The following is a 25,906-nucleotide window of genomic DNA, read 5'->3' on the forward strand; positions in this document are numbered from 1 at the left end:
TCGTTTTGGACTATTAAGCAGGAGAGAGAATCATACAATATTTCTAGACATGTAGGATAATAATAATAATAAATTAAATACAATTTAAATAAATTTTATATGTAAAAAATTTCCAACAGTTAACTTAAAGTCTTTGCACTATCCATAACTTTACGTGATTTTTTTTCTCACACACATACAAAATATAAATTAATATTAAAAATATACTTACAGGTATGAGAAAGTGAAATTAAATAAAATGAATAATATTTGTTTATTAAATGGTATTTAAAGAAATTAAAAAGTTAAATTATATGTTTTAACTATATATCCAAGCACAAGGGAGGCAAAAGCAAAAGGGGAAAACGTGAAATTATAAATCATGAAACTGAGTTTGTGGTAGGTAGGTAATGGGGTTCAACTTCATTATTAAAAGATAATGGTATGGAAAGAAACATTAAGTAAGGTAAGAATGAATTGAAAGTGATAAGTTGGGTTTCAAAAGTATTGATAACTTAAATGAAATTCGATCTAATGAGCCTTTCAGGACAACAAAGGAGGTGTAAATTATGCAAAAGAAAATACAAATATCCTTTTGAATATGGTAATTTGTGATGAGATCATTGTGTAAATATTATTTTTTTAATTGACTTTTATTTAGCCTATGGCACGTAATTGTGGGTACATGATTTTTCAAAAGATATTGGTCTCTTGGATTAAGGAAAGAGTTCAGACAAAAATTTGATTCCCATTATTCCGAACTTGAAATAATCGGTTATGATATAGTTGATTTTTTATATGAAAATTATGGTATAATTTTCACTTATATTTTCACCCTTTTATTGCGATGAATGCATACATAACATTTTACTATAATAAAATCTATGAATTAAAACAAATCAGTTAATTATTGATTAATTTTTTAACATAAGAAGGGCGTGGGATGGGCTTTGGGCTTGGGCTTTGCGAAGGTGGATTAACATGGGCCGGGGGCGAGCGGAAGGTTGTGGAATGGGGCGAAATCAAAAACCGAAACGAAATCAAAATTGAAAGGAAGGAGAAGGTCAATGGCAGAGAGTGTAGGTGTAGGTGGGTTGGGTGTTACAGGTTCAACTCTTCCCTCATTCTCTTTCACAAGATCTCACACTCTTACTCCCAACATCTCCATATTCTTTCGCTCTCAATCTCATTCCCCTGCTTTCCGTTACTTCACGCGTTACAATCCCCACCTCTACGCCGCCGTCACTTCCGACTCCAAGGCCACTTCGCTTGACCTGACTCAACCCGATTTCGATCATACCGGTGGCGGTTCCGACGCTAACGGAAACGGTAACGGCTCTGGTGGCGGCGGAGGAGGCGGAGGAGGAGAAGGAGGTGATAACAGCAAGGGCGAGGAAGGATCGGGCAGTGACAAGAAGAAAATGGCTTTGTTAATGTCCCAGAAATTCACTCTAGCTTATGCTGCACTCGTCGGAGGTACTTCTCTCTCTCTCTCTCTCGGTATTTCTCTTTCACTCACTTAATAACTAAAATGAGATAACTGTTGCTGAACCCTAGAGAATGATATTGCTATTGTATTATTTGTTTGTTTTGTTTAATTATCTGAGGGAGCTGACTTAGTTAACTTATTACTTTTCAATTCATCCAAAAGCATTTTGGAATGTGCTTGACGGATGAAAGTTTTCTAGGACAAGGTGTTCGATTCACTGCAATTTCAGATGCTAATTAAGCTGCTATTTGAGAGTCATCTTTAGCTGCAATTTCTTCCCAAATTGCAGGGTTAGGAAACACTCTCCAAAATTATTAGCAATGTCGAGTGGGACGCTTGCGTGTGTCTGAAACAATGGCTCTTTTTTTACTACTATGATTTGGTCCTATATCTATGCTTCCTAGTTATATGGTCCTATACTACTTCTGCTTTAAAACTGTTTTTTCGAGTCTGTCATGTATTGAAGTTGTTCACGGTATAATGTCCAACGGATTCGGCCATGCCATGATTTTGCATTATCTGCTTTATGTTTTTCCATTACCCGATGACGTACGTATAGACAACGATGTTTTTTATGGTTTTTGGCAGTGGGTGGTGTAATGGGTTTTCTCAAGAGTGGCAGTCAGAAGTCGCTTTTGGCTGGGGGTTTGTCTGCATCACTGCTATATTATGTATATACTGAGCTACCTGGAAGGCCTGTTTTTGCATCATCTGTGGGCCTTGGTAAGTGACTATTTTCTCCCCATTTTTTACTTACTCATTGCTTAAAGCCTACCTTAGGAAAGTGTTATATCATCATAAAAAGATAAGATGCATTTGTAACATTTTGATTTTTGGGATGTTTCAATTACGTGTAAAATTTAAAATTTTTAAAACCATAATACTATTGCGAAAATCCACTTATATAACACCGAAATTAGTAAAATAAAAACGAAATAAAATAAACCCGATTACATTGTCTCTAACCCTTATGATACAAAAACTTTAAATAACACAAGTCTTTTTCCCACTCTCATGTCTCTATCATGCATCTGGAGCATCTGCAACATTTGCTCCCATATAACCAAAAGTTATACGATCATTGCAAGACACACATAACTACAAACACAAACACAAACAAATATGGGTAAGCTACTGTAACACAACCAAAAACAATAAAATATGTACATAGGAAGCAAACACAAGTTAATAACAAATGAATCATCTACAATGCTATCCTACTAACAAAATCATTTTTACACCATGATCATCATCATCATCCTCATTAACTATATCATGACTATACTATCAACGTCATCCTTATCAACATCGTCTCCAAACACATCGTCACTACGAATCATCATCACATGAACCTCCATTAGAAATAATCTCATCATGAATCCTTCATCATCAATAACACCATGAGCCTCCACAATACCATAACTCCATAGTGAAAAGAATTAGTCACACTCCTCTACCCTACCTCAAACCTGTAGCCTCCTCACAGGTCTACTGTAGTCTCTCCTACAGGTCTGCTCGAGTAGTTCCGCCTACCTGGCTAAGGAACATTTTCCTGCCACACAAGGACAAGGCAAACACCATCACCCCCATACAAAGAAGGTTCAATACCCGAGCACCCCCTTTTCGCACACAAGGCCAAAGGGAGTCGCTATCTCATATCAGATGATCGATAGTCTCAGGCTTTACTAAGTACAGCAAGTAGACCCATTTTCCACTCTTATGCTCATCAACTACACACTCAGGTACATCTCAACATTCACTCGTTCCAACCTCAATCAAAGTTCATCATATACCTAAGTACAACCACCATTCTCATTCTTTGTCTAACACTATTCATTCATTATTATCCAAAATCTCATTCAAAAATACAATGTGCTCAATGGATTCCACTCAAACAATAAATAAATATAATTCAATATCAATCCAAAATAATAAATCATTTGTTACTTTAATCAATCATTAAAATCAAATTCCAAATTAATTTAAAATCTCATTAATTTTCTTTTTGAATCAAATTAATTTCTCTTTCCAACTTTTACTTAAATTAATTTCATTGCCAATTAATTGTTAAACAAATAATAATAATTTTTTTCTCATAATTATAATTATTATTATTATAAATTGTAAAGGAGATAATTATAATTATGAGAAAAAAATTATTATTATTTGTTTATCAATTAATTGGAAATCAAATTAATTTAAGTAAAAGTTGGAAAGAGAAATTAATTTGATTCAAAAAGGAAATTAATGGGATTTTAAATTAATTGGGAATTTGATTTTAATGATTGATTAAAGTAACTAATGATTTATTATTTTGGATTGATATTGAATTATATTTATTTATTATTTGTCATTTATTGTTTGAGTGGAACCCATGGAGTACATTGTATTTTTGAATGAGATTTTGGATAATGATGATTGAATAGTGTTAGACTGAGAATGAGAATGGTGATTGTACTTAGGTATATGATGAACTTTGATTGATGTTGGAACGAGTGAGTGTTGAGATGTACCTGTGTGTGTAGTTGATGAGCATAAGAGTGGAAGATAGGTCTACTTGTTGTACTTAGTAAAGCCTAAGACTATCGATCGTCTGATACGAGATAGCGACTCCCTTTGGCCTTGTGTGAGAAAAGGGGTTGCTCGAGTATTGAACCTTCTTTGTATGGGGGTGATGGTGTTTGCCTTGGCAGGAAACATGTTCCTTAGCCAGGTAGGCAGAACTACTCGAGCAGACCAGTAGGAGAGGCTACAGGTTTGAGGTAGGGTACAGGAGTATGACTAATTGTTTTCACTATGGAGTTATGGTATTGTGGAGGCTCATGGTGTCATTGATGATGAAGGATTCATGATGAGGTTATTTCTAATGGAGGTACATGTGATGATGATGTAGATTAGGATGACGTTGATAGTATAGTCATGATATAGTTAATGAGGATCATGGTGTAGAAATGATTGTTAGTAGGATAGCGCTGTAGATGATTAATCTGTTATTAAGTTGGGTTTGCTTCCTATGTACAAATTTTATTGTTATGGTAGCTTACCCATATTTGTTTGTGGTATTGCGTCTCTTGCGATAATCATATAACTTTTGGTTATACTGCTCCAAATGTATGATAGAGACGCGAGAATAGGAAAAAGACTTGTTATTTAAAGTTTTCGTACTATAAGTGTTAGAGTTAATGTAATTGGGTTTATTTTATTTTACTAATTTTGGTATTATGATTTTAAAAATTTTACACGTAATTGGCACATCCTAAATCGGGAAGTTACATCATTCATCGCTGTGTTTTATTTTGTAATACTAAGGAATTTGCTCTATTTCAAAAAACAAAAAATTTAATTTCTTTAACGTGCATTAGTAATTTTGAATAAAAATTAAGTGTGTTTTTGTGTGTATTCTCACGTATAAGTTGGGAGTATATGCATTAGCACTTCTGAATTAAAGGTGATCTTTATGTCTAAATTTTGGATTTCTTTTGAATGTGCATCTTAAAGTCCTACTATGTTTCCTGTACAATACGTTAGTATTTTTTTAATTTAGCTAGCATTCAAAAGAAAAATTAAAAAAATTCTATTGTTAAAAAAATAGTTAAATCATTTATTTTAGGGGATAGAAAGTGAATTCAGGTTTAACTCAACGAATATACAAATCCGGCTTGTAAAATAAAATTTGTATCTATTATATATTATGATTTGATTATATCTTTAATTTATGTTAAATTTACAACATATCTTCTCATGTTGGTTTTTGAACATCTTGAGCTTGAATCTATATATTTATGGTTGGTTCAATAGCAGTCTAGTAATAGATAGAATAAAAAGTTTGACAAACCTTGCTAAAGTAGATTGTGTCATATCAGGAAGCGAATTTATATGTATTTCAATTCTACTAAATCGGCTTACAAACAAGCTGAGATTTGCAAGTGCCTATTTATTGTAATTCAGCCCTATCTTTTTATGTGGGATGTACAACATCTTCATTTTTTATTAAGAGATGAAACTTTTGAAGTTGAAGAAAAAGTTATATAAATAAATCTTGCAAATCATTAACACATAATTTGTGTTTATTAATTTGATGAGATATGTCAAAATTCAATTTGAGACTAACTAATGTGAACTGTAAAAACTCTATCGGCTGGTTATCCCAGAATTCTGAAGTTTCTTTAAAGAATTTAATACTAAATAAATATCTTATTCAAGCCTATAAGATTTATACAACCTACCAAAACGAAATACTGTTTAAAGTTGCCCAACTGGCTATGGAAGAGGCTATATGATGTACTTTTATATAATTATAGTCAAATAATGTGGTTTGCACAGAAGGATCTGTGGTCACCTAAATAATGTTTGATAAGCCCGACAATTTTATTACCTGGTTCAAAGTTTTTACCGGTAAGAATCTATTTTTGAAATATTAATTTTGAAGTAGACGTGCGATTATTGGTTTCCTGAGTTGAGCTTATTTGTTTAGTTTACATTACTTGTATATTACTTCTACATATATACGGCATGGACTTTGATATTAGAGTAAAGCTTGAGCTAATTTTCTGCTCTCATGTTGGATTTCGTTTACTTTACTCCCCACATGTAGGGATATCTGCTGCACTTCTAGGGGTGATGGGTTCTCGTTTCAAGAAATCAGGGAAGGTTTTTCCAGCAGGTGTTGTGTCACTTGTGTCGCTTATAATGACTGGTGGTTACTTGCATGGAATTATGCGTAGTGCCCACTAGATACAATACAACACAAATAACGAAGGTGAGTTCTCAGTGTTGTTCATCAATGTAGTAAACCTTTGTTGTTAAATAAGGATGTTTGGCCTCGGTTTACGGCCATACTTGTTATTTTCGTCTGTACTTTTATCGTGTGCACAGTTCTGTCCCAGTTCTATTTGAACCTATGCGTCTTTAGTTATACTCGTTCTTAACTTTTTCACTAGTTACTGCATAATGCACTGAAAGAAAAATACAATTAGAAAAGGCGAACCCAAGATCTGAACATTGTTCTTTCTTTTATTTAACTTTGTGGTTTATTTATAGCACTGCATGCTTGCAACCTTAATTAAATGTTATTATCAAATACTAGTATTTTTGCTACTAAAAAATAGAGGGGGCACGTGAAATGTCTTCCTTTTGCTACTAGTATTTTTTATTTATTTATTATCTTGTCGTAATGAGTTATTATTTTTGAACATATTTCCTTCGTATACATTAGTGGTCAAACTAAATTGACTTGGGGTTAGATTCTTAACTTTTTCGTTATCTAGAAAACTTGACCCGAAAGAGAATATCTCCAATTAGGTGTCTTTTAAATAAAATTGATGATTTTTTAAAATATTAAATATATTTTTAGTCTGAACACATGTTTAGATTTTATCTTTATTTTAAATTTTGATATAATTTGATTGAGAAGTTCTAAAAATGAATAAATGTAATTATCGCATCAAAAGTGAAAACATGTTATAAAAAAAATCAAAATATTGGATCTATAATAGTTTTTCATACAATTATAAATACATATTTGACATAAAAACTTACGAGGGTAATGATTCTATATTTTTTAAATCTTTATTTTTGGTACAGTAAAAATTATTATAAAATACAATATTAAAATTAAATAAAATTGTCAGGCTTCATTAAAAAAGCACCTAAAAACTCTCTGAACGGACGTCAGGTGTCAAGCGAAGGGGATCCGAAAATCAGATAATGGAAGGTAGATGTCGGCAAATGAGCGGATGTTCGTTTTGACGTGGGAAGCAAAACTGATTTTCGGAAAGTTCACGTCACACTCTTTACATACACCCTTCTTTCCCAAACTCTGACAATTTTCATTTCTCCTCCTCTCTAAAAGCTCTCCCATCTCTCTACTAAATCTCACCCTTTCTTTTCTTCGATCTCTGTTCAGGCATCGTAGACTCACTTCCGGCATCAAGAGCTTCAGTTTGAACCGATCGGTTTCGAGTTCTGAACTGGTAAGTTCTTCTTCTCCTTTAGTCGTTCGTTCTTTGGCACATGCAAACCAAGTTCTGGTTGCATGAGTTCATAGTCTCGTTCTGAATCATTTTGGTCTGTTGTTTGGTTTAGTTTGAAGAATTGTTGAGCATTGAGGATAGAAGGAATTTTAGTTAGGCAAACCGTATTCTGTCTCTAGGAACATTTGTTCACGCTCAGAAGTAAGGGAAGCTTATTAATTTAATTGTATGATTATTTGTATTTCATGAACGTTCATTGGATTAAGTGAATTAATATGATATGTGATGATTGATATGTTTGACTATATGATGTATGAATATTTATGATGATATGGATGTTGAATTTCATGGAAATAGATATTGAGAAGTGAATTGCTATAAAGAATTATATGTATGAAATTACCTATGAAAGTGTATGTTCGTCACTGAATGGTTTTTGACCGTTCGGTTTCTCTATGGGACTTGGTTGGAATTGGATTCTTTCATTTGGGAAGAATCCTAGTTGAGGACGAGCGTCTTCATGTTGTAATACTATGCATGAGCGTTCGACCAAGGGTAGTCGTTCCTTGGTATTCGGTTACAAACTTAAGTATATATATATATATATATATATATATATATATATATATATATATATATATATATATATGTATTTGTATATTTTCGTTTATTCTTAAACACTACTCAAAATGGTATTCATTATATTTATCAAGCCTCTTCTCTATAAGTTTAGTAACACTTGGTCTTATACCAAGTGTTCGTACTAAGCAAGTGTTTGGTCTTACACCAGACAATCGTTCTAGTTCCTTAAGCTAACTTCATAATAAGAGCGTTCGTTCAAGTCCAATAGGGTTCGCTCACTATAGTGTTCAGTCTTTGACTGACATTCTGATGGTTATTGGTGTTTAGCTCCTTTAAAGTTTAAGTATATTTATTGACGTTCGGTTTGTTCACCGGATCCACTTAAGTACCCTTATTTGATGTCCCTCAGTGTATGTCTAAATTGGTTCCAGCCTAGAGTTTTAGTACTCGACCTAGGCGTGTTGGTGTTTGGTCTAACTCGTGAGTCAGTTCATCCAATTGGCTCACTTAGTATATAAACGTTTGGTGCTAGTCGTCTTCGAGAATTATTATGTTAATCACTCCCTTTCTTAAACCAATGATTCCCTCTCTATCAATTTTGATCCGCTTGGGACTCGAGACCTTTGGTCTCACTTCAAGCGTTCGGTCTTGTTCAGAGTCGAAGTTAACGTTCGACATTCGGTGTCTTCAGATACGTTTATTTGAATTGATCTCATTGAGGTCTTATTAATGAAAGATGATGAAATATGTTATGAACGAAATGAAGTGGATTATGAACGAGCGTTCCGGGAAGGAATGACTCATGAATGAATATTGAAATTGGTAAAGTATGAATGTGGGCATGCTAAGCTGGCGGTTCATCCTGATGTTCCGTGAGTACTCATCCTCACGTAGAGGAGTGTAGGTCATGTGTGGAAACGGCAGGAGGTCCTAGTCCTTATGGTTAATTTGGACAGATAGGACTAACCTCGGGTGGCAGCTGTTGAGGGTATCACAGTTACTATATCACCCGGGTGCACGAACGTCGTAGTTACACAGATTTCATACAGTCCGGACAGTCAGTCTAGTATTAGGTTTTGCATGAAACGTATGATGAAATTTATCTTATGTGTTTGATTGTGTGAAATGTATGTTTATACCTGAATTAAATTACATAAGCTTACCTGTGTTTCCTGTCTTGTCTGTTTTGTACGTTCGTCTTTGTCATTGCAATGATCATCCATGTGAGTGTGAGCAGAAAGAGACGAGCTGTTGGAATAGGCGCTGGAAGAAGAAAATCTAGTTGAGGTAGAAGTTAAGACTGAACAGTAGAACGTTTAGTCAATACAAACAACCTGATTGTAAGGTGGTCGTTCGATCACCTTCTTCTTTTGTTTTGATTGACCGTTCGATATAGGTTTTTGTAAACCGTTCGGTCAGACTTGCTTATCTTGTACAGTTTAATTTGTAACCCTTTCTGTAAGGCCGTTCGGCCATAACTGTATGCTCTAATTTAGTGTAAGACTGATCTGTATTATTATTTAATGTGAATATTCTATTATATAGTTTTAGACTGTATTTTTGGAAGGTTACAAAAATTAAATTATACTAAAAAATTAATAGAATAATATTTTTATTGAAAATATTATTTATATTTGTTTTATCTTCTATCTAAATATAACTAATGTTAAATTTTCAATTTATAGTCATTTTGTGTAAAAATAGTTCATGAAAAATAGTTACAATTAATTTAAGAAACGTATGAAATTACAAAAATAATAAATTAAATTTTAAATACTTACACTTTTACTTTTATTCTATGTTATTGACTATAATTTTTTTTTTCAATTTATATTTTTATATTGTATATGTAAAATATATATAATGTGTATAATATCTTTGCTAGTAAAGTGAAAATCATCTAATATTAATAAAGAAATATATATTTTCTTTTAATTTTAAAAAGTTAAGTATATTTTTATTCAATGTGAATTATATTTTGTCTATATCTCAAGCTTTTTGAATTATTTTTATCTCTAAATTGTATTAATAAATGAATGCAACTCTTGTGATGAATCAATATTAATGATTTCTTGACGTGGCAACCGCATTATTATGTGTGTTAATATATGATTAACAGATGCATAATAATTAATTAAGAGTTATGATTAATAAATTATAAATGAACATTAATTCTCTCCAATACACACATGTTATTATCAATCTTTCTCCTCATCATTATATAATAATTGTTAAAATAATAATCTTAATACATGTGAATAATAATAATAAAAATAAAGAAAATCATTTAAGTGGGTATGCACATTAAATTGTTGGAAATTATCCTTAAATGTGTGCTTTTCTCACATTAAATAATTTATTGCTTGTGTGATTAAATGCAATATTTTACAATCACCATTTTCATTTTTTTTAAACAAATTATTTCTCACTTTTTTTACTAAAAGAAAAACTAAATAAAAAATAACGAATTATTCAACCCTCCATACAATACTATCACTATTCTCAATATCTATCTAAACAAATCATTTTTATTTTATTCTATATCAAAAGAAAAATTAAATAAAAAATAATTTGTTATCCAACACTCATAAATATTAAGCAAAAGGAAAAATATATTTATAAAAAGTAACTAAATATTAAAATGGAAAATAATATCAAGTTATAACATATTCAAGTAATATATAATTATTCAAGTAATATATAATGCATGCTTACTTCTTTTATATATATATTTCATATTTATATTTACACGTAATTATGTCTAAAATTTATAATATTTTAATATTATAATTGTCTCATACTGGTTTATGTACTAAATGACCATCCGGTCAATCATGAATCGAATAATCGACTATTTAGTAACGAAACGATCAGTCAATTAGACCACAACCAATATCAGCTATTAAGAGTTACTAGATTAAACCTAAACCAAGTTAATAATATATGGGTCATAATTGGACCAGCCTTAATTAGAAGTCTATCACGAAAATCTATAAATACAAGTTTGATATTTAAGTAGTTAAATACTTTTTTTCATCATATTTATTGTCAAACTATTCAAACAAACACAGACTTGAATGTCAAAGTGTTTTTTGTAGGTAACACATGGATGGATCGAACGAAAATTTAAGAATCAACCTAAGCTGAAAATTAGAAAACAATTTATGCAAATAAACTCAACTTCAATCCCACAAACCAAAACAGTTTGTTGAAAGATAATAAAGAGAAAAATCTTATGCACAATTTCAACTATTTTACTTTTCTCTACCTTTAACTTTGTTTTTAATATATTAATAAAGAAGAAAAATAACTGTAATAATTAAAGATATATCTAACTAAAAATGTTATTATTATTTTAGAAATACTAATCGAAACACACGTGTATAACAAATATATGTTTACTTTTTTTATGATGAAAAAAATAAAATTATTATTATTATAATTATAAAAATAAATATAAATGATTTTTACAATTTTATTGTAGATAATTTTTATTTATTTTCTAGGTAATTTTTTCCTTATAAAAACTTATTTTACTTTTAAAAATAATTAAATTTAAAAACAGATCAAATAAAAATACATTTAAATTAAAAAAATTAAAACGGATACCTAATACAAAATTGGAAAATAGGACAATAATCTATATAATAGTATAAAATACAGCTATTAATGGTGGTTGTTAATGTAAAACAACATGAAAAGTTAAAATTGAAAGTAAGTATATCCCCACTCATTAATTAGTGCATGGATAATAGTTAATGATTATTTAATGTTTCTATAGAAATTAATGATTAATAAATGCGTGGATGATAATTAATCGGTTTTTCTAATGTGTAATGCTTGACGCATCTTAGCAATTATTAAAAATTATTTTCTAACTCAAATTTTCATATGTTTATTATCTAAGAAAGCACTTTTTAATTAAAAAAATATTAATCATAATTTTTATACTATTTTTTCCATTTTAATCCTCTCTTTTCACTTTTATTTATGATTTATGTTCTAATTAAGATTATTTTTTAATACATATTAACAAAATTATATAACCATATAATTATGTCTCAATAAAAATTAGATTAATTGACTTTTTGTTATCATGATAAACTTTATCTAATATATATTAACTCCTTATTGTTTAAGTTTAATATGAAATTTGTTGTCAATGCATGTCAATGACGAATGTTGTAAGTATTTTTATGTTATTTAACCTAATAATCAATGAAGGTAAAAAATTTGAATGCGTCCTTCCTTTAAAAAATATTGAATTGAATAAATAAATTATTAATTATATCTAATAAAAAAATAAATATATGTCTTTATTTTATTCAAAGGATTCTTTATCCTTTCATTGTATACATAGTCTGTCTCTAGATGCTCCAAGAGACAATTTGAACGATAAATAGCAACTGGCAAGGATTCAGGGAAAAACACAACATGTTGTGTTTCAAATTGAATTTGGTGGGAATGAAGGGTTTGATATGTTTGATGTGGTTGTCGATGTGGGTCTCTCAATCCAAAGGCCGATTACTGTCGATCCCGTCAAAACCCGACCCAAATGATGCTGCTGCCACTGCTCGTTGGCTCGTCTCTCTCAATTTCTGGGGAGTCCTGAAGTACTCTCTTTCTCTCTTCATCTCTTCCATTCCAATTCTGAACTTGCATGTTCAAGTTATTGGATTTTTTTACCACTTCGCTTTCACTTATTTATCTGCTTATGAAACTCAAACAGTTTCCTTTTCCCCCTTTTTTTTTCAGCACTATCTCATCTGATTTAGGTGGTGCTCCCTTTGGGTAAGCGTTTATTGTCCATCCTTCTTATTCGTTTATTTACTCTGCTAAAAAATTCTGCTGAGAGTTTCTGGTGCCTTCAACATTATGTACTGGAATTTGTTAATTTTGAATGCTGAAAAGTTATTGTTATGTTATGTATGTGCAGAAATGTAGTGTCGTATAGTGATGGACTCCCCGGTGCAGGCACCGGAATCCCTTACTTTTACTTGACAAGTCTGGACCCAACAGCAAGAAATGCACTGCAAAATGATAAAGCTTCATTCACAGTCAGTGAATACCCTCTTGGGACCTGTCTCAAGAAAGATCCGATGAACCCTACTTGCTCAAAAATTTCTCTAACTGGAAAGGTGTGTGAGGAATTGAATTATATCCAATATGATAATTTGGATGTGTGAACTTGATGTTTTTCCTCTGGATTTTTCTTTTAATTTCTCTAAACTTTTGCTATTTTCCATGTTCAACACCAATCTTATTTTTTTCGTTGGGCACCTAGTGAGCAGTGTTTGACTCGCCATATGATTACTAGAGTGTTGGTGTTGGTGTTGGAAGCATTTCCAACTCTCCAACACTTGAGTATTTCAAACCCCAGGATCGCGAATTCTTACAAAAAGTCAAAAGCATTCTTTGGGTGATAAGAATGTTTTTGTTAAAACTATGCCATTTTAATCTATGATATATGGGTACTCCTAGATGGTTAGTGTATCCACACTGGGTGTACATATCCAGTATCCTAGATGGACATGAATTTGTTCTCAATACGAATCACCAGCATACAAATCAGTCAACGTAAAACACTTAAGTTTCGTTAAAATGGTTTGGTTTGTGAAGTTTAATGTAGTCTTACTTTATTTGTTTCAAACACTGCCTTCTTTTAATGCTTAAGTTAGAAGATTATGAAAAATACATTTATCTCTATACTCATTGTATTTGTAACGTAGTTTATACAATTTATTCATTGGCATAGATGTTTGTACCAATATCTACATAACTTGAACGATCTTAAAGAAACTACTCTCAAGTTTTCTCTAATCACTAGTAGGCCTTAGGAAGTTGATAATTACTCTTTCTTTGTGTTTCAGCTGAAATTGATTGATCAAAATTCCAAGGAAGCCGAATTTGCTAGAAAAGCCTTGTTCTCCAAGCATCCAGAGATGAAAGGTAAAATCAAGGAATTAGCAGCATTCATTCTTTCTGTTTTTATGTGACTGGTTACTAAATTCGAATGCCCCCCTTTCTCCTTGTTATATACACCATGGTTGATAAAAAATGATTCTGAACTATGTTTTTCATGTTGTTGGCAGGCTGGCCGAAGGATCACAACTTTCAAATCTTCAAATTAGATATTGAAAATATATTTCTAATTGATTGGTTCGGTGGTCCAAAACCACTCACAGTGGAACAGTACCTTCATCCCAAAATGTAAGTCCTAGAACTGAAATACCATCCTTGAAAGGAAATAATATGAAAAGATATCCCCCCTCCTCAGAAAAATAAGAAAAGGGGAGAGGGGAGGAAAGAAAATGTCACATTTTGTACTCTGAAATTATTCAAAAGTTATGCCATTTATCTATTTCTCATTTTTATTTTCCGTCCAATTTTGGTTCTTAATCTACAGGAACAATGTTGCCATCATTCTCTGAGTGCTCCCGAATTGCTATTCCTATTGTGGGCTGTAATTGTACCATGGAATTGTAAATTGATATACTGTCTTTTGAATTGTGTATTCCTTCCAAAATACTCTTGGGCCATGGTTCTTTATTCCTGTATATTTGAACTCTGTACAGGTTTATAATCTTGGATTCTTGCCCTTTGTGTTGTGGCTATTATCTCTGAGAACACTGCAATCATTAAGAGAAATAAAAGGTATCCGAGAGCAATAATTTATTACAATAAGATGCTATGCTTATCTCTATAATTTGGTGTCAAAACATCTGCGAACTCTTAGACTGTGGTAATGTTTGAAGCTCTCATTGGGGCACTGCATAAAAAGTTTTCTAATAAAAGTAATAGATTGTTCAATTGCTTGGGTCCATCCTTCGCATTTGTAATTGGCGTTGCACATTCAAAGGATGATACTTCTATAAGGAACAGTCGGTTAGGATTTGCATCTGAATTTTTGGAAGGGAAAAGAATGATTCAAACATTGATCACATAACTTATATAGGGTTTATTTTGTTCATTCCTTTTTATATTATTTGATGAGTTTCAATTTTTTTTGTCCAATATCGTGCACGACTATTTGTTCTTTTTCTTGAAATATTACATATTTATCTTTAACTTCTTTTCAACCGATTTTTTATAAGGTTTGATAAGGTCTATTATTGTGCATGCTTCTTAATTTGAGAAACATTTATGACTGCATATGATTTTTTGTATGAAGTACAAAATGCTCATACGTTTGACTATCTATGTTTTTGTGAATAAATTGTTTTCAGTATTAAATATGTTGTTTTTTAGATACTGTTATAAGTATTTTTAAGGGAAGGCTTATAAATCATATATTGTACCATAACCTCACCTATGTAACCTTCAATTTGAGCAAATGCTATTGGTATGTGATAATTACCACCACTCACAAGTAGAAAACATAATATACTATAAACAAGTATAATTTTTTTTACAGATATAAATTTTTTATTCCATCACCGTTGAGTAAGAAGTAGACTCATATTTATGTTTCGTACTTATTTTCTTAATGTTTTAATATTAATTAAATAATTTTCCTAAAAGGATAAAAAAATTATTAATAAAAATATGATGTTATAAAACATTTAATATCAAAAGTATTTTTGTTTCAAATTAGAATATTAAATAACAAATGAAAGAACTATATAAATATTATACAATTACACAAACAAAATTTTAATGACAACCAAAAAATTTTTAAAAAATTCAAATGTTTAACTTAAAAATATTAAGAAAAAGAAATATTTAAGTTTAAAGATTATAATATATTACATAAAAATAAATTAATTAATAATAATTTAAATTTAGACATAAATGTTTTATTTTTTGAACTCCCAATTTAAATTATACAGTGATAAACAAAACTCGAGATAATGATATTAAATTATTATATCGTAGTATTTTAAATATCTTTATACAATTATAATGATAAAATTACATTTAGAGAATAAATTAAAAAATAAAAATAATTATATAAAAAATCAAATGCAATATTTTTGCATAATAAAAATAAACAATAAATAAAAATATTAAAAAATATATAAATAATTAAACGTGAGACCTTAAAACTATTTGATTAACTATATTTGAACATAATTGATATAAAAGAATAAATATGTAATAAAGGTTGTGTTAAGAGAGAGAGAGTACCTTGGATACGTGAGTAGATTTTGAAGATATATAACAAGCCCATCAATTGGAAGAGAAGAGAAAAATGTGTATAGTAAAAGAAAGAAAAGATTTATAAACTATAGATACTTTAGTAATTTAAACATAAATGAAAATTATAATAAAATGAGTATTAAGATGGATATGAGGATGACACATATACATATATGTCAATCTTTATCACTATACTCAATTGAAAATAAGTATTATATATAGTAATATTAAAAATTTCCTCTCAAAAAACAAATAAGTTTGAACAAGATCTATAAACATTAATTTATCCACCATCTATAATAATTCAATTTATGTATTAGTTAATTAGTGTAATCTCTCTCATATATAAATTTTTTAAGTGATGTAGCTAAGATCATAATAGACTTATGATTCCATGGTGATAGGATTCGAAAGAGTGTAATGTGGTGTGTGAAAATGCAAAAATGTTATAGGTAACTCTAGTTAAATGATTCGGCTTGACATGTCCAACGAGCTTGTTTATGGTTAGAACTTCCTTTTTTTACTAAAAGGGGCTTTTCGAACAAACATAATCTAACCTTTTTTTTATAATAATAGACGTGATCATTATTTTAAAAAAAATTGGGCTAAAGAATACGAGCGTACAAAGTCAATACTAATAATGGATTTTATTTTGAATCAAATTTACGAAAGGTTCAATAATAATAAAATTTGAATCAAATTCATATAAGAAAGAGTGATTATACTTTCAATCCAAACTTAAAAAAAAAACTTATAAGTTTTTGTATGTATTATTTAATATTTTGAAGTAGTCGTTAATAAATGTTAAGAAGTGTGGTGCCACTTATCTTATTTGAAATAATGAAAACAGGAAATTCCTTAGTGAAGAACGTAAGCAATTGAATCCACGTGTCCAGCGAAGTGAGAGAATGTTAGATATTTTGAGGCGAAAAGCATGTGCAAGATAAGCCTTTCCAAACTTGAGAAGACACAATAGTTTGTGGAAAAAGGGATGAGATCATTGACTAGGTATCAATGCTGCTTCATTATGGGACCATCAACTATATTATGCAATTAAACAATTTTTTGTCAAACAGGACACCTCAATTTTTATTTTTTATTTACTTTTCTAAAAGCTTAATAAATCCAAGAAATTGGCTTACAAAATCATTTTCTCAAAACAATTAAATTAGTTGGGTGAGTCATAAATTCTGAAAATTATCTTCTCCGTTTTTCATTATATTGTATTCACCTAAGTCTTCCAACTTTTATCGCTGGATCTATTACGCTATTTTGTATATTTACTATGGATATTTTCAATTTACTATCGGTGGATTTATTACAATTTTTATTTTGGCTCAATTTAATTTTAACTAGTATAATTTATATTTTAATTTATTATTATATAAATAAGTTAACGGGTAAAATTATGTATATAGAAAAAAAAATATCAGAACAAGTGATCTGACTTAGATTGACGGGTTAACTAATAAATTTATATTCTAAATGCACTATACTTTTTAAGTTCAACGCGAAACTTATGACAAGTCAAGAGATGATTTTACTTGTTTTGAAAAAAAAAAACTTTAAATATAACAAAATAGAAAAAATTAACTCATTAATAAAATTAATTTTAAATATAATAATTCAACATGTGAATTATAATACATTTATATCGTACAATAATATTAGTTTTATTTTTTAAAACAGAAAACTAAATAAACCCATATCTTGAAAAGCGTATCTATCCTTAAAATTATCCATGACAAATATTTTGAATCTCATTGAAAAGGGTATATAATAGTCTTCAAATTAAAAAAAAAAAAAAACAATCACAGAGGTTAAAACTCAAACATCAAACTTGTCCAGGGCAAGAAGATGCTATGAATGCTTTATCGATAAATAAGTGCTGTAATTATTTTGTTGAAACATGTTTTTTCTTTCTTTCTTTTTGAATAAGCATTTAAACACTAAAATTATACATCTATTGATGAAAATCCACACGAAAACCGACAGTTTGTTTTGTTTTGTTTTGTTGGTCTATACTGAAAAGATAAAATAAAATTGTATATGGTAGAACAGCAAAAAAATACGAAGGAAGCAATAAATGATGTTACAACATAACCGATAACAATTGTCTACACACATTATAAGGTCCACCAGTGACATTTAAAATGCAGGTTTTCTTCGCATAATGAACATTTTCTAGCTAGGCATTATAACCAAACTGATCCAACTTTTCAAGTCATACTTCATAGATTAAAATTCAGTAAACAAGCACAGAATATGGTCTCGAGAAAGTAACATAGTTATATTAGTTTCTACTTCCATAGAGCAGAACCAACACATGTTGCCTTAAAGAGGCGACAACACTGAGCTGAAATTCCTCTTCTGATAGTTCAAAGAACCAAAATGTGACATTTCAGAGAAGAAGCTGTTCTCTATGTTGTCAGCCATGTTTTTACTTGAGGCGTAAGGTGCTTTGTTAGCCAACCTTTATTCAGGAAACAGAAACAAAGTCAATACCAGAAACAGCATATGTAATATCATCAAAAATGCTAACACTGTCTCACACAGACATTCTAAATCATATAACTATGTTGGTATGATTCCTGAATAACATGATTCTAAGTTTCAATAAAGTTTTGAACTGATTAGAGACAGCACTAACATGATACATTGTTAGTACCTGTTTCTTCGCTTCTCAAGAAACCTTTGAAGTGATTGTCTGCGTGCAAGAGGAAATTCTGAAGAGGGGCATCAAACAAAGGCCAGAAAAGACTTATAATATTAGTGGATTAACATATGAAAAGTGAACACAGAATTAATTCCATACAAGAAATTTGTTTGATGATCGATCAATCATCTAAATCTAGTAGAGTAATAACAAGAGAGCTACCATCTTGCAGCCTTCGAATGGAACTCTTCTTTGCTGAATCAGTAGAGTTTCCCAGTAGAGAAGAAGGACTTTTTGAAATGAGTGAAGTCCAAGGGACCCCTCTCTTCATTTCAGCAGACTTAGCAGAGACAGAAGCAATCAACATTATTTCACGCACCTGTTAATGAATAAATGTGAGTTGTACCAAAATCATAACAGCCATTTCATCATCTTTCACAAGGAATTACCTTTTCTGCGGGAATTCCTTCATAAACACACATATTCCCCTTATAGAGGATGGTGAACTTGGTTGGATTTGGAATCACTTTGATCGGTCCAGATGATGGCACTGCCACTGGCCTAAGAGGGAAGGGGTGAAACCACATACCATAAAAATTATCCAAAACTTTCACATTGATAGAGATTGTATTGTACTATGCAGCACCGTTTTCTCAACAATCATGCATGCTTTAGACTTCGTAGCTTTAGTATATTTTCTAAACTCTGCATTCAATACTTGATTAAATAAGAAGTGTAAACTCAAAGGTTCAAAACTCAGAAAAGTTTTGCATTTTCTTCCCTCTGAGAGAGGCTTATCCCCTGAGGGTGTACCCTTTATCTAGGTGAACAAATGCACAGAAGCTTTTCTTTAAAATAAACAAAGAAAACCTGAGGTCATGACTAAAAACCAACAAACACACTATAGTATATCCCCAAAATCTGCTTCTTTTTTGGACCGATTTCCATCTCAGAAGCTGATGTTTTTTAGGTTCAGAATAGACATACTCCTAACCATCAATTAGAATGTAAGCTTAAACAAGTCTAATCTATAACTCCTGTCCTAATCAGATACTTTGTTCAGATCAACCTTTCAACAAGTAGTAAATACTTGTACAGAAAGAAAATAAGAAGAAAAAATACATGAACTTTTTACAGAATGTTAAAATCAACTATGCATATATTTCAAGCTTTTTGAAAAGTATTTTTTTCTAAATTCTCCAAGGTGTGAGACACATAAATTAATTTTAATTTATAAAAAAATATTCATTTTAACTATTATTTTCTTAGATAAATACATATGAAAAGGTTCATCCATATTAGTCCAAAATCTTCTTTTCATGATCTAACTCCCCATAATAGATGGGTCTTGATCTCACTCACAGAGAGTTCAGAATCCCCAGAAATTTGAAATCATGAACCAAACAAGGTGTCCCCCAGTGGGGTGATTGATTGCACATGGAGAAGGGGGCAAAAAAGGGAACACAAGAAATGAAGTATCAAATAAAGAAAACATAAATCCGTGTGCAAGAATATAATACTATACATAGAAATAGAGGAACAGACATGTTCTACAGTAAAGAGAGTGACACACCTGGTAGCAGAGAAATGCACAGAGGCATCATCAGTTATGGTGTTGTGGACCTCCATGTTCTCACCCCTTCCATCAACACTGTCAAGAGCAATCTCCATAGCAGAAGAAGGAAAAAGGTTCCACCTTTCTTCTGGCAGGGTGTTCACACCAGCCATGGTTGAAAAAAACAACTTGTGATGTGTTGTAATGAATGGTTTAGGAGCAAGTGGGGTGGATTTTCAAAGGATGATGCTTAATTGTTGTTCTTGAAAACATTACAAGAGGAAGAAGAGGCTCTAATTGATTCCATTTGATGTGGTGGTCCCACACTGCCCCCAACTGTACCATTTTCTCATGCCCTTTTTTATAACAAGCACGTGTTTTTTATGCTTCATTTAACTTCCAGTCCATTATATGGATAGAATTCAATGTTAAATCAAATACATACCAAATACATACACACATGTCTGTTGCTTGCAGACACATTCACAGGGTAACTTCAAATCTCAAATATTAACTTTTGCCTTTGAATTTTTCTTCTATTTTAACTCTTAAATATGTTTTTACAGTAAGAATGTTTAGGGATGTTTGGTGTCAATTCAGAACCAGACACTTCAATAATATCTCAGGACACTGATTAAAATCCTTTTTAATGGAAACTGTTTAAACTGATTCATTTTAACAGTAGGTTTAGTTTTCTGTATTAATCTTGAATATATACAAAAATATTTTACTTTTGATATCATGAATTTTTTTTTAAAACAAAAGAAAATAGGTGAAAAATTTGTAGATTATTTGATTGATGTAAGAGAATAATTTTTTATATTAATATAATTAAAAGTAATTTAGAAAATATAATTTTTTTATATAATTTACTTTTGATATCATGATTCTTTTTTTAAAACAAAAGAAAATATGTGAAAAATTTGTAGATTATTTTATTGATGTAAGAGAGTAATTTTTATATTAATATAATTAAAAGTTGTTTATTTACTATTTTATTATTAATAATTAAAAAATATAAATATTAATAATACCTAATTTATTAAAATAAATATTTCTTGCTTATAATTTCCGACAAATGATTTTAGTTTTGCCCAAAAAGTTAAAACTGTAAAATTCTTTTTCTTTTGCTTTATTTATTTATTTGTAATACTTACAAATTTTAGACTTTCTTCACTTTTCTGTTCTGTTATCTTTCAAGTTAAACTTAAACAACGAAGTTAGATGCATATGATTATATACTATTCTTATTTAAACAAAATTTATAAAATTTTATATATCCATAAAATTTATTTAGTCAATTAAAAATAAAATATATTAATTTTTTTAATTTAAATTATGATATTTATTATCATATTTTACGCGTAAAATAAATTATTAATACTAGTTAAATTTGTTGTGTTGTGTGAAAAACTTTATTGTCAGATACAGTGGTTAAACCTAAAGCGACCATATCCTAGCTGTGAGTTTCGTACAAAAAGTAATTTTAAATATTTCTAATATGTAAAATATAGAGTATTAACTTAATAATTTATAAAATATAAAGAAATGGCGATAATTTTCCGTGTATGAATTTCTGTTATTGTTATCTACTTTTATATATTAAATTATATTCATTTACCATTCTTTCATTATTTATTACCAGTGATATCACACAATAATAATAATAATAATAATAATAATAATAATAATAATATTTTAATAAAAAAACAATAAAACCATTATTATTACAAAATTGATTGTAAATAATTTGTATTTATTTTGAGGATAATTTTATAATTAAAAAATATTTAAACTTAAAAATACAATTAAATTGAAAATGATGATTGAATTTAAAGAAACAGTTTTTTTTAAAGAATAAAATTAATGAATAGTTGTTTTAATTTTAAAAAATATTTAAAAGATAAAATTAGAAAATAAATGTATCTTAAAAGATAATCCATTTGTATATATTATAACATTTTTCAGATATAATTATTTACTTTAAATAGTCAAACTAATAATATAATTAGTATATTTAAAAGTGTGAGTCTACAAACATTTCTTTATAAGACATCAATGGTATCTCCAGCTAAAATTGTCATCGTTATTTAAAGTTTTTAATTTAATTAATATTTATATATTTTAAAATACTATATAAACCTTCTAAAAATATTTTAATTATAATTATTCTTAAATATTTTATATTAATTATAAATTTGCTATATTAACTGAAATTTGATCTTTAAATTAAATGTTATTATTTACTAATACTTCTAATAATTATGATTTACTCTCATATTAATATTTACTGTAATGTATACAAGCGGATTCTTAATCAATTAACAATTAATTACATTGATTTTTTTTATTTTTTGGAATAAATTTACTTAATTTATTTATATATTAATATTAACTAATTTTTCTTAAACAATTATAATTAAATTATTTTGAGTAGTGATTTAAATATCCCAAAATATAAACTAAATGTTTCGATAATGTAGAAATCAATATTTAGACATTATTTTTTAAATATTTATTTATTAATAATAATTTTAATGCTATTAGTTATTTTTTTTATTTTTTTTGTAATTTGGGTATAAATTGTTGTAACACTAAAATGATATCATGTTTCAAAAATTTGTCAAAGATGTTATTAGCTCTGATACTTTTTCAAAAAGAAAAACATATGACTGAATAATTATTGGCTAGGTCAAATTGTCCTTCCCCATTTATGGTCATCTATTTGGAACCATAGGAAAAAAATATCACTTTTTTACATACGGATGATTTATCTTATGTGCCCACACTTATTCATAAACATAAAAGCATCACCCTTTATTTTGTGTGCTCGGTTTTCACAAAATGAAAAAAACAAAACAACATAGGAGTGCTTAAGATTCTTTCATTGTTTTCTTTTTGTCTTTTAGTACTCATTGCCCACACTTCATTTAAGATAATAAATTTGTTCTAGAGTTGAGTATTCTTCTTTTATAATAGTGTTTTACTTTTTATTAAGACTTTTATTGACCTCACTTGTATTTAATTTATTTTACTTATGAGATTAAGTGTCTACCACCTTTCTTATAATGTTTACAAAGTTTGTTACAGTAATAAAAAATGGAAAAAAATATTATTATTTATATGTTATAGTTATACTGTATATAATAAAAAATAAAAATAAAAATAACAAATTAATAGATTGTATAACAAACTAACATGCAGTACCCTAATAACAAAAAGATATTAATTATTTATATCTAATTCTTCCCACAAATTGAGGCATGTATGTCTTTGATGTTTAGCTTGTATAACATAAAGAAAAAATGAGTATGATGTAAAATTTTAATGTGTAAATTAACAAATTCAGCTACCGTTAGAATAGGAATAAACTTTATAATAAAAACCTAACAAAAATTTATAGTAAAAATATCAAATGAAGTTTTGGAAGGTAGTACTTTGAGAATTTAAAAAATTTAAAAACTTTGAGAATTTTGAAAATTCTAAGAATCTTGAGAATCAACAAACTCGAGAAATGAAATAAATTTAAGAAATCAAGAAGTTTAATATGTTAGAATGAAAGAAAAATTATTATTCATTTATCTTGAAATAAGAAGATAAATTAATATGTTTCAAATATTAATTATTCATTGTAATAAACTATAAATTATAAATTATATATTTTATTCTATATTTAGAATACGTAATTTAAAAAAATTGGATCTGAAAATAGAATGTTTAAGGTTTAAACCCTCATTTGGTCCTCGTATTTGTGTGTCAATCTCATGTGGGTCATCGTGTTTTTTTCAGTCTCAATCGGGTCCATAAACTTGTTAAAATGAACCAATTAAGCTCTCTCCGTTAATTTATCAGTAACGCCATCTAACTCTGATGACGTGGTGCACATATTATTAGCTCAGTTATCAGGATTAAATTACATGGATATTTATATTTAAAAAAATAGTTTTTGATGTGGCAGGAAATTAGGGATTTTTTTCCTGAATTTGCATTAGGGATATGTTTTTTCAGAGTCTTCATCATTCTTCACCGTCTTCGTCTTTCCTTTTGAGCCTTTTTCTTTCTCAAGGTTATGGTTTGCACGGCGTCTTCGTCTTTCCTTTTGAGCCTTTTTCTTTCTCAAGGTTATGGTTTGCACGGCGGAGATGGATGAGTCGAGGGAAAGAGGTATGTGGTTTCAAACTGGGTCATACGAGATTCGACTCTGGATCTGCGTCGACGCCGCTGATATACTTCGGCCAGACTGCTACTTCGACAGCGATGAATGTTCTCCCCACCGGGAACATCTACCCCTCTGGGAATATCTTCGCATTCATCTGCCCCACCGACGATGAATGCTCTCTGATCATGTTTTGGATATGTATATGTGCAGGATTTCATGTCTGAAGATATGATCTTTTGTGGTGTTTTTGATGGGCATGGTCTGCACGGTAAAACTTGCTTCAAAGGGAATGTAAAATCTGATAGTGTAGAATTTGAGAAGGATTCCTCCATAGAGGATAAAATGAACTCTATGTGGATTGCTTCTGCAGTGGGAGCACTACTGTGAGTATAGTGAAGTGGGTAGTAGAAGAGCACCATTTTACTGTTATGATTGTTTCCCATTCTTTTTCAATTTTCTTGATTTCTTATCTTACCAGGGTTCCAATCTGTTCTTGACAATGGCGCAAGGGCAAGCTTCCTTTCCTCTCCATCTTTCTCTGATTTTTGATTGGGTTCTCTTGGGATTTTCTATTAGTGTATTGCGGTCTTGAAATTGGGATTTCTGTGATGGTTCATTGGATTTTCTATGCAGGTTTTTTATCACATTTTTGAAAGTTGGAGTTGAATTGGGATTTTGATTGTGTTCCCATTTGTGAGCTTGAAACTGTTAGGTTTAATTGAATTTGTGAGTGGTGGTTGTTGGTGGTGGTGCCAGTGGAGGTGAGGAGCAACGACCTCTGACGGTGCTCCGGTGATAATGCTCGGTCGTACGACAGCCACAACATTGTCTTGGTGGCGACTCCAGATTGCGCGGCGTGGTGGGCGGTGGGCGAGGAGGAGTTATGTGTTTGATTATACAAATAAGTCATTCAAAAAAATTTAATACACCTTAGCATGCCACGAGATCTAAAAAAATTACACTTGAGCATGTGTAGACGGCGTTAATGAAAACTTAACAGAGATGACTTAATTGGTTCATTTTAACAAGTTTATGGACCCGATTGAGACCGAAAAAAAATGATGACCCACTTGAAATTGACGCACAAATACGAGGACCAAATGATGATTTAAACCAATATTTAAATATGAAAACATAGGATTAGGTTTTAAAATAACCATAATTAGAGTTATATAGGAAAAAAATATCAATATTTTAATTTTTGTGTTTTTTATAGAATTGTTAGGTGGGAAATTTAGTCACTATTTTGTTGTTTTGTTTTAACTTGACAATATTTTTTTTTCGTTTTAAATTATATTGTAATGGTTCTGATTTTTTTGACATAAATTAGGTTCTATGTATTTAATTATACAGTGAAAGAATGATAAATCGAGTT

At 29.8% G+C, this 25,906-nt stretch overlaps 3 protein-coding genes and 1 long non-coding RNA gene across 4 annotated transcripts; 3 read left to right on the forward strand and 1 right to left on the reverse strand.

Moving 5' to 3' along the window:
• Nucleotides 1-953: 953 nt before the first annotated feature.
• Nucleotides 954-6,484, forward strand: LOC108337588 (protein FATTY ACID EXPORT 2, chloroplastic). The gene is made up of 3 exons (XM_017574183.2): nt 954-1,455; nt 2,057-2,191; nt 6,063-6,484. Exons 1-3 carry the CDS (start codon nt 1,047-1,049, stop codon nt 6,200-6,202), a joined length of 684 nt encoding a protein of 227 aa, XP_017429672.1. The 5' UTR covers nt 954-1,046; the 3' UTR covers nt 6,203-6,484.
• A 963-nt stretch (nt 6,485-7,447) lies between these two features.
• Nucleotides 7,448-9,566, forward strand: LOC128195010 (uncharacterized). Its single transcript, XR_008246536.1, has 2 exons — nt 7,448-7,641; nt 9,260-9,566. It is a non-coding gene; the product is annotated as an uncharacterized LOC128195010 (long non-coding RNA).
• A 2,807-nt stretch (nt 9,567-12,373) lies between these two features.
• LOC108336073 (uncharacterized) lies at nt 12,374-14,706 on the forward strand. The gene is made up of 6 exons (XM_017572393.2): nt 12,374-12,635; nt 12,778-12,813; nt 12,959-13,160; nt 13,893-13,971; nt 14,115-14,232; nt 14,429-14,706. The coding sequence occupies exons 1-6, from the start codon at nt 12,457-12,459 to the stop codon at nt 14,451-14,453; spliced, it is 639 nt and encodes a 212-aa protein (XP_017427882.1). The 5' UTR covers nt 12,374-12,456; the 3' UTR covers nt 14,454-14,706.
• Nucleotides 14,707-18,230: 3,524 nt separating this feature from the next.
• LOC108335488 (protein TIFY 3) lies at nt 18,231-20,643 on the reverse strand. Its single transcript, XM_017571514.2, has 5 exons — nt 20,391-20,643; nt 19,267-19,378; nt 19,040-19,196; nt 18,830-18,887; nt 18,231-18,634 (listed from the first exon to the last, which is right to left on the reverse strand). The coding sequence occupies exons 1-5, from the start codon at nt 20,543-20,545 to the stop codon at nt 18,496-18,498; spliced, it is 621 nt and encodes a 206-aa protein (XP_017427003.1). The 5' UTR covers nt 20,546-20,643; the 3' UTR covers nt 18,231-18,495.
• Nucleotides 20,644-25,906: the final 5,263 nt, after the last annotated feature.

The sequence above is a fragment of the Vigna angularis genome, chromosome 1, assembly GCF_016808095.1.
Source record: "Vigna angularis cultivar LongXiaoDou No.4 chromosome 1, ASM1680809v1, whole genome shotgun sequence".
Taxonomy (NCBI): domain Eukaryota; kingdom Viridiplantae; phylum Streptophyta; class Magnoliopsida; order Fabales; family Fabaceae; genus Vigna; species Vigna angularis.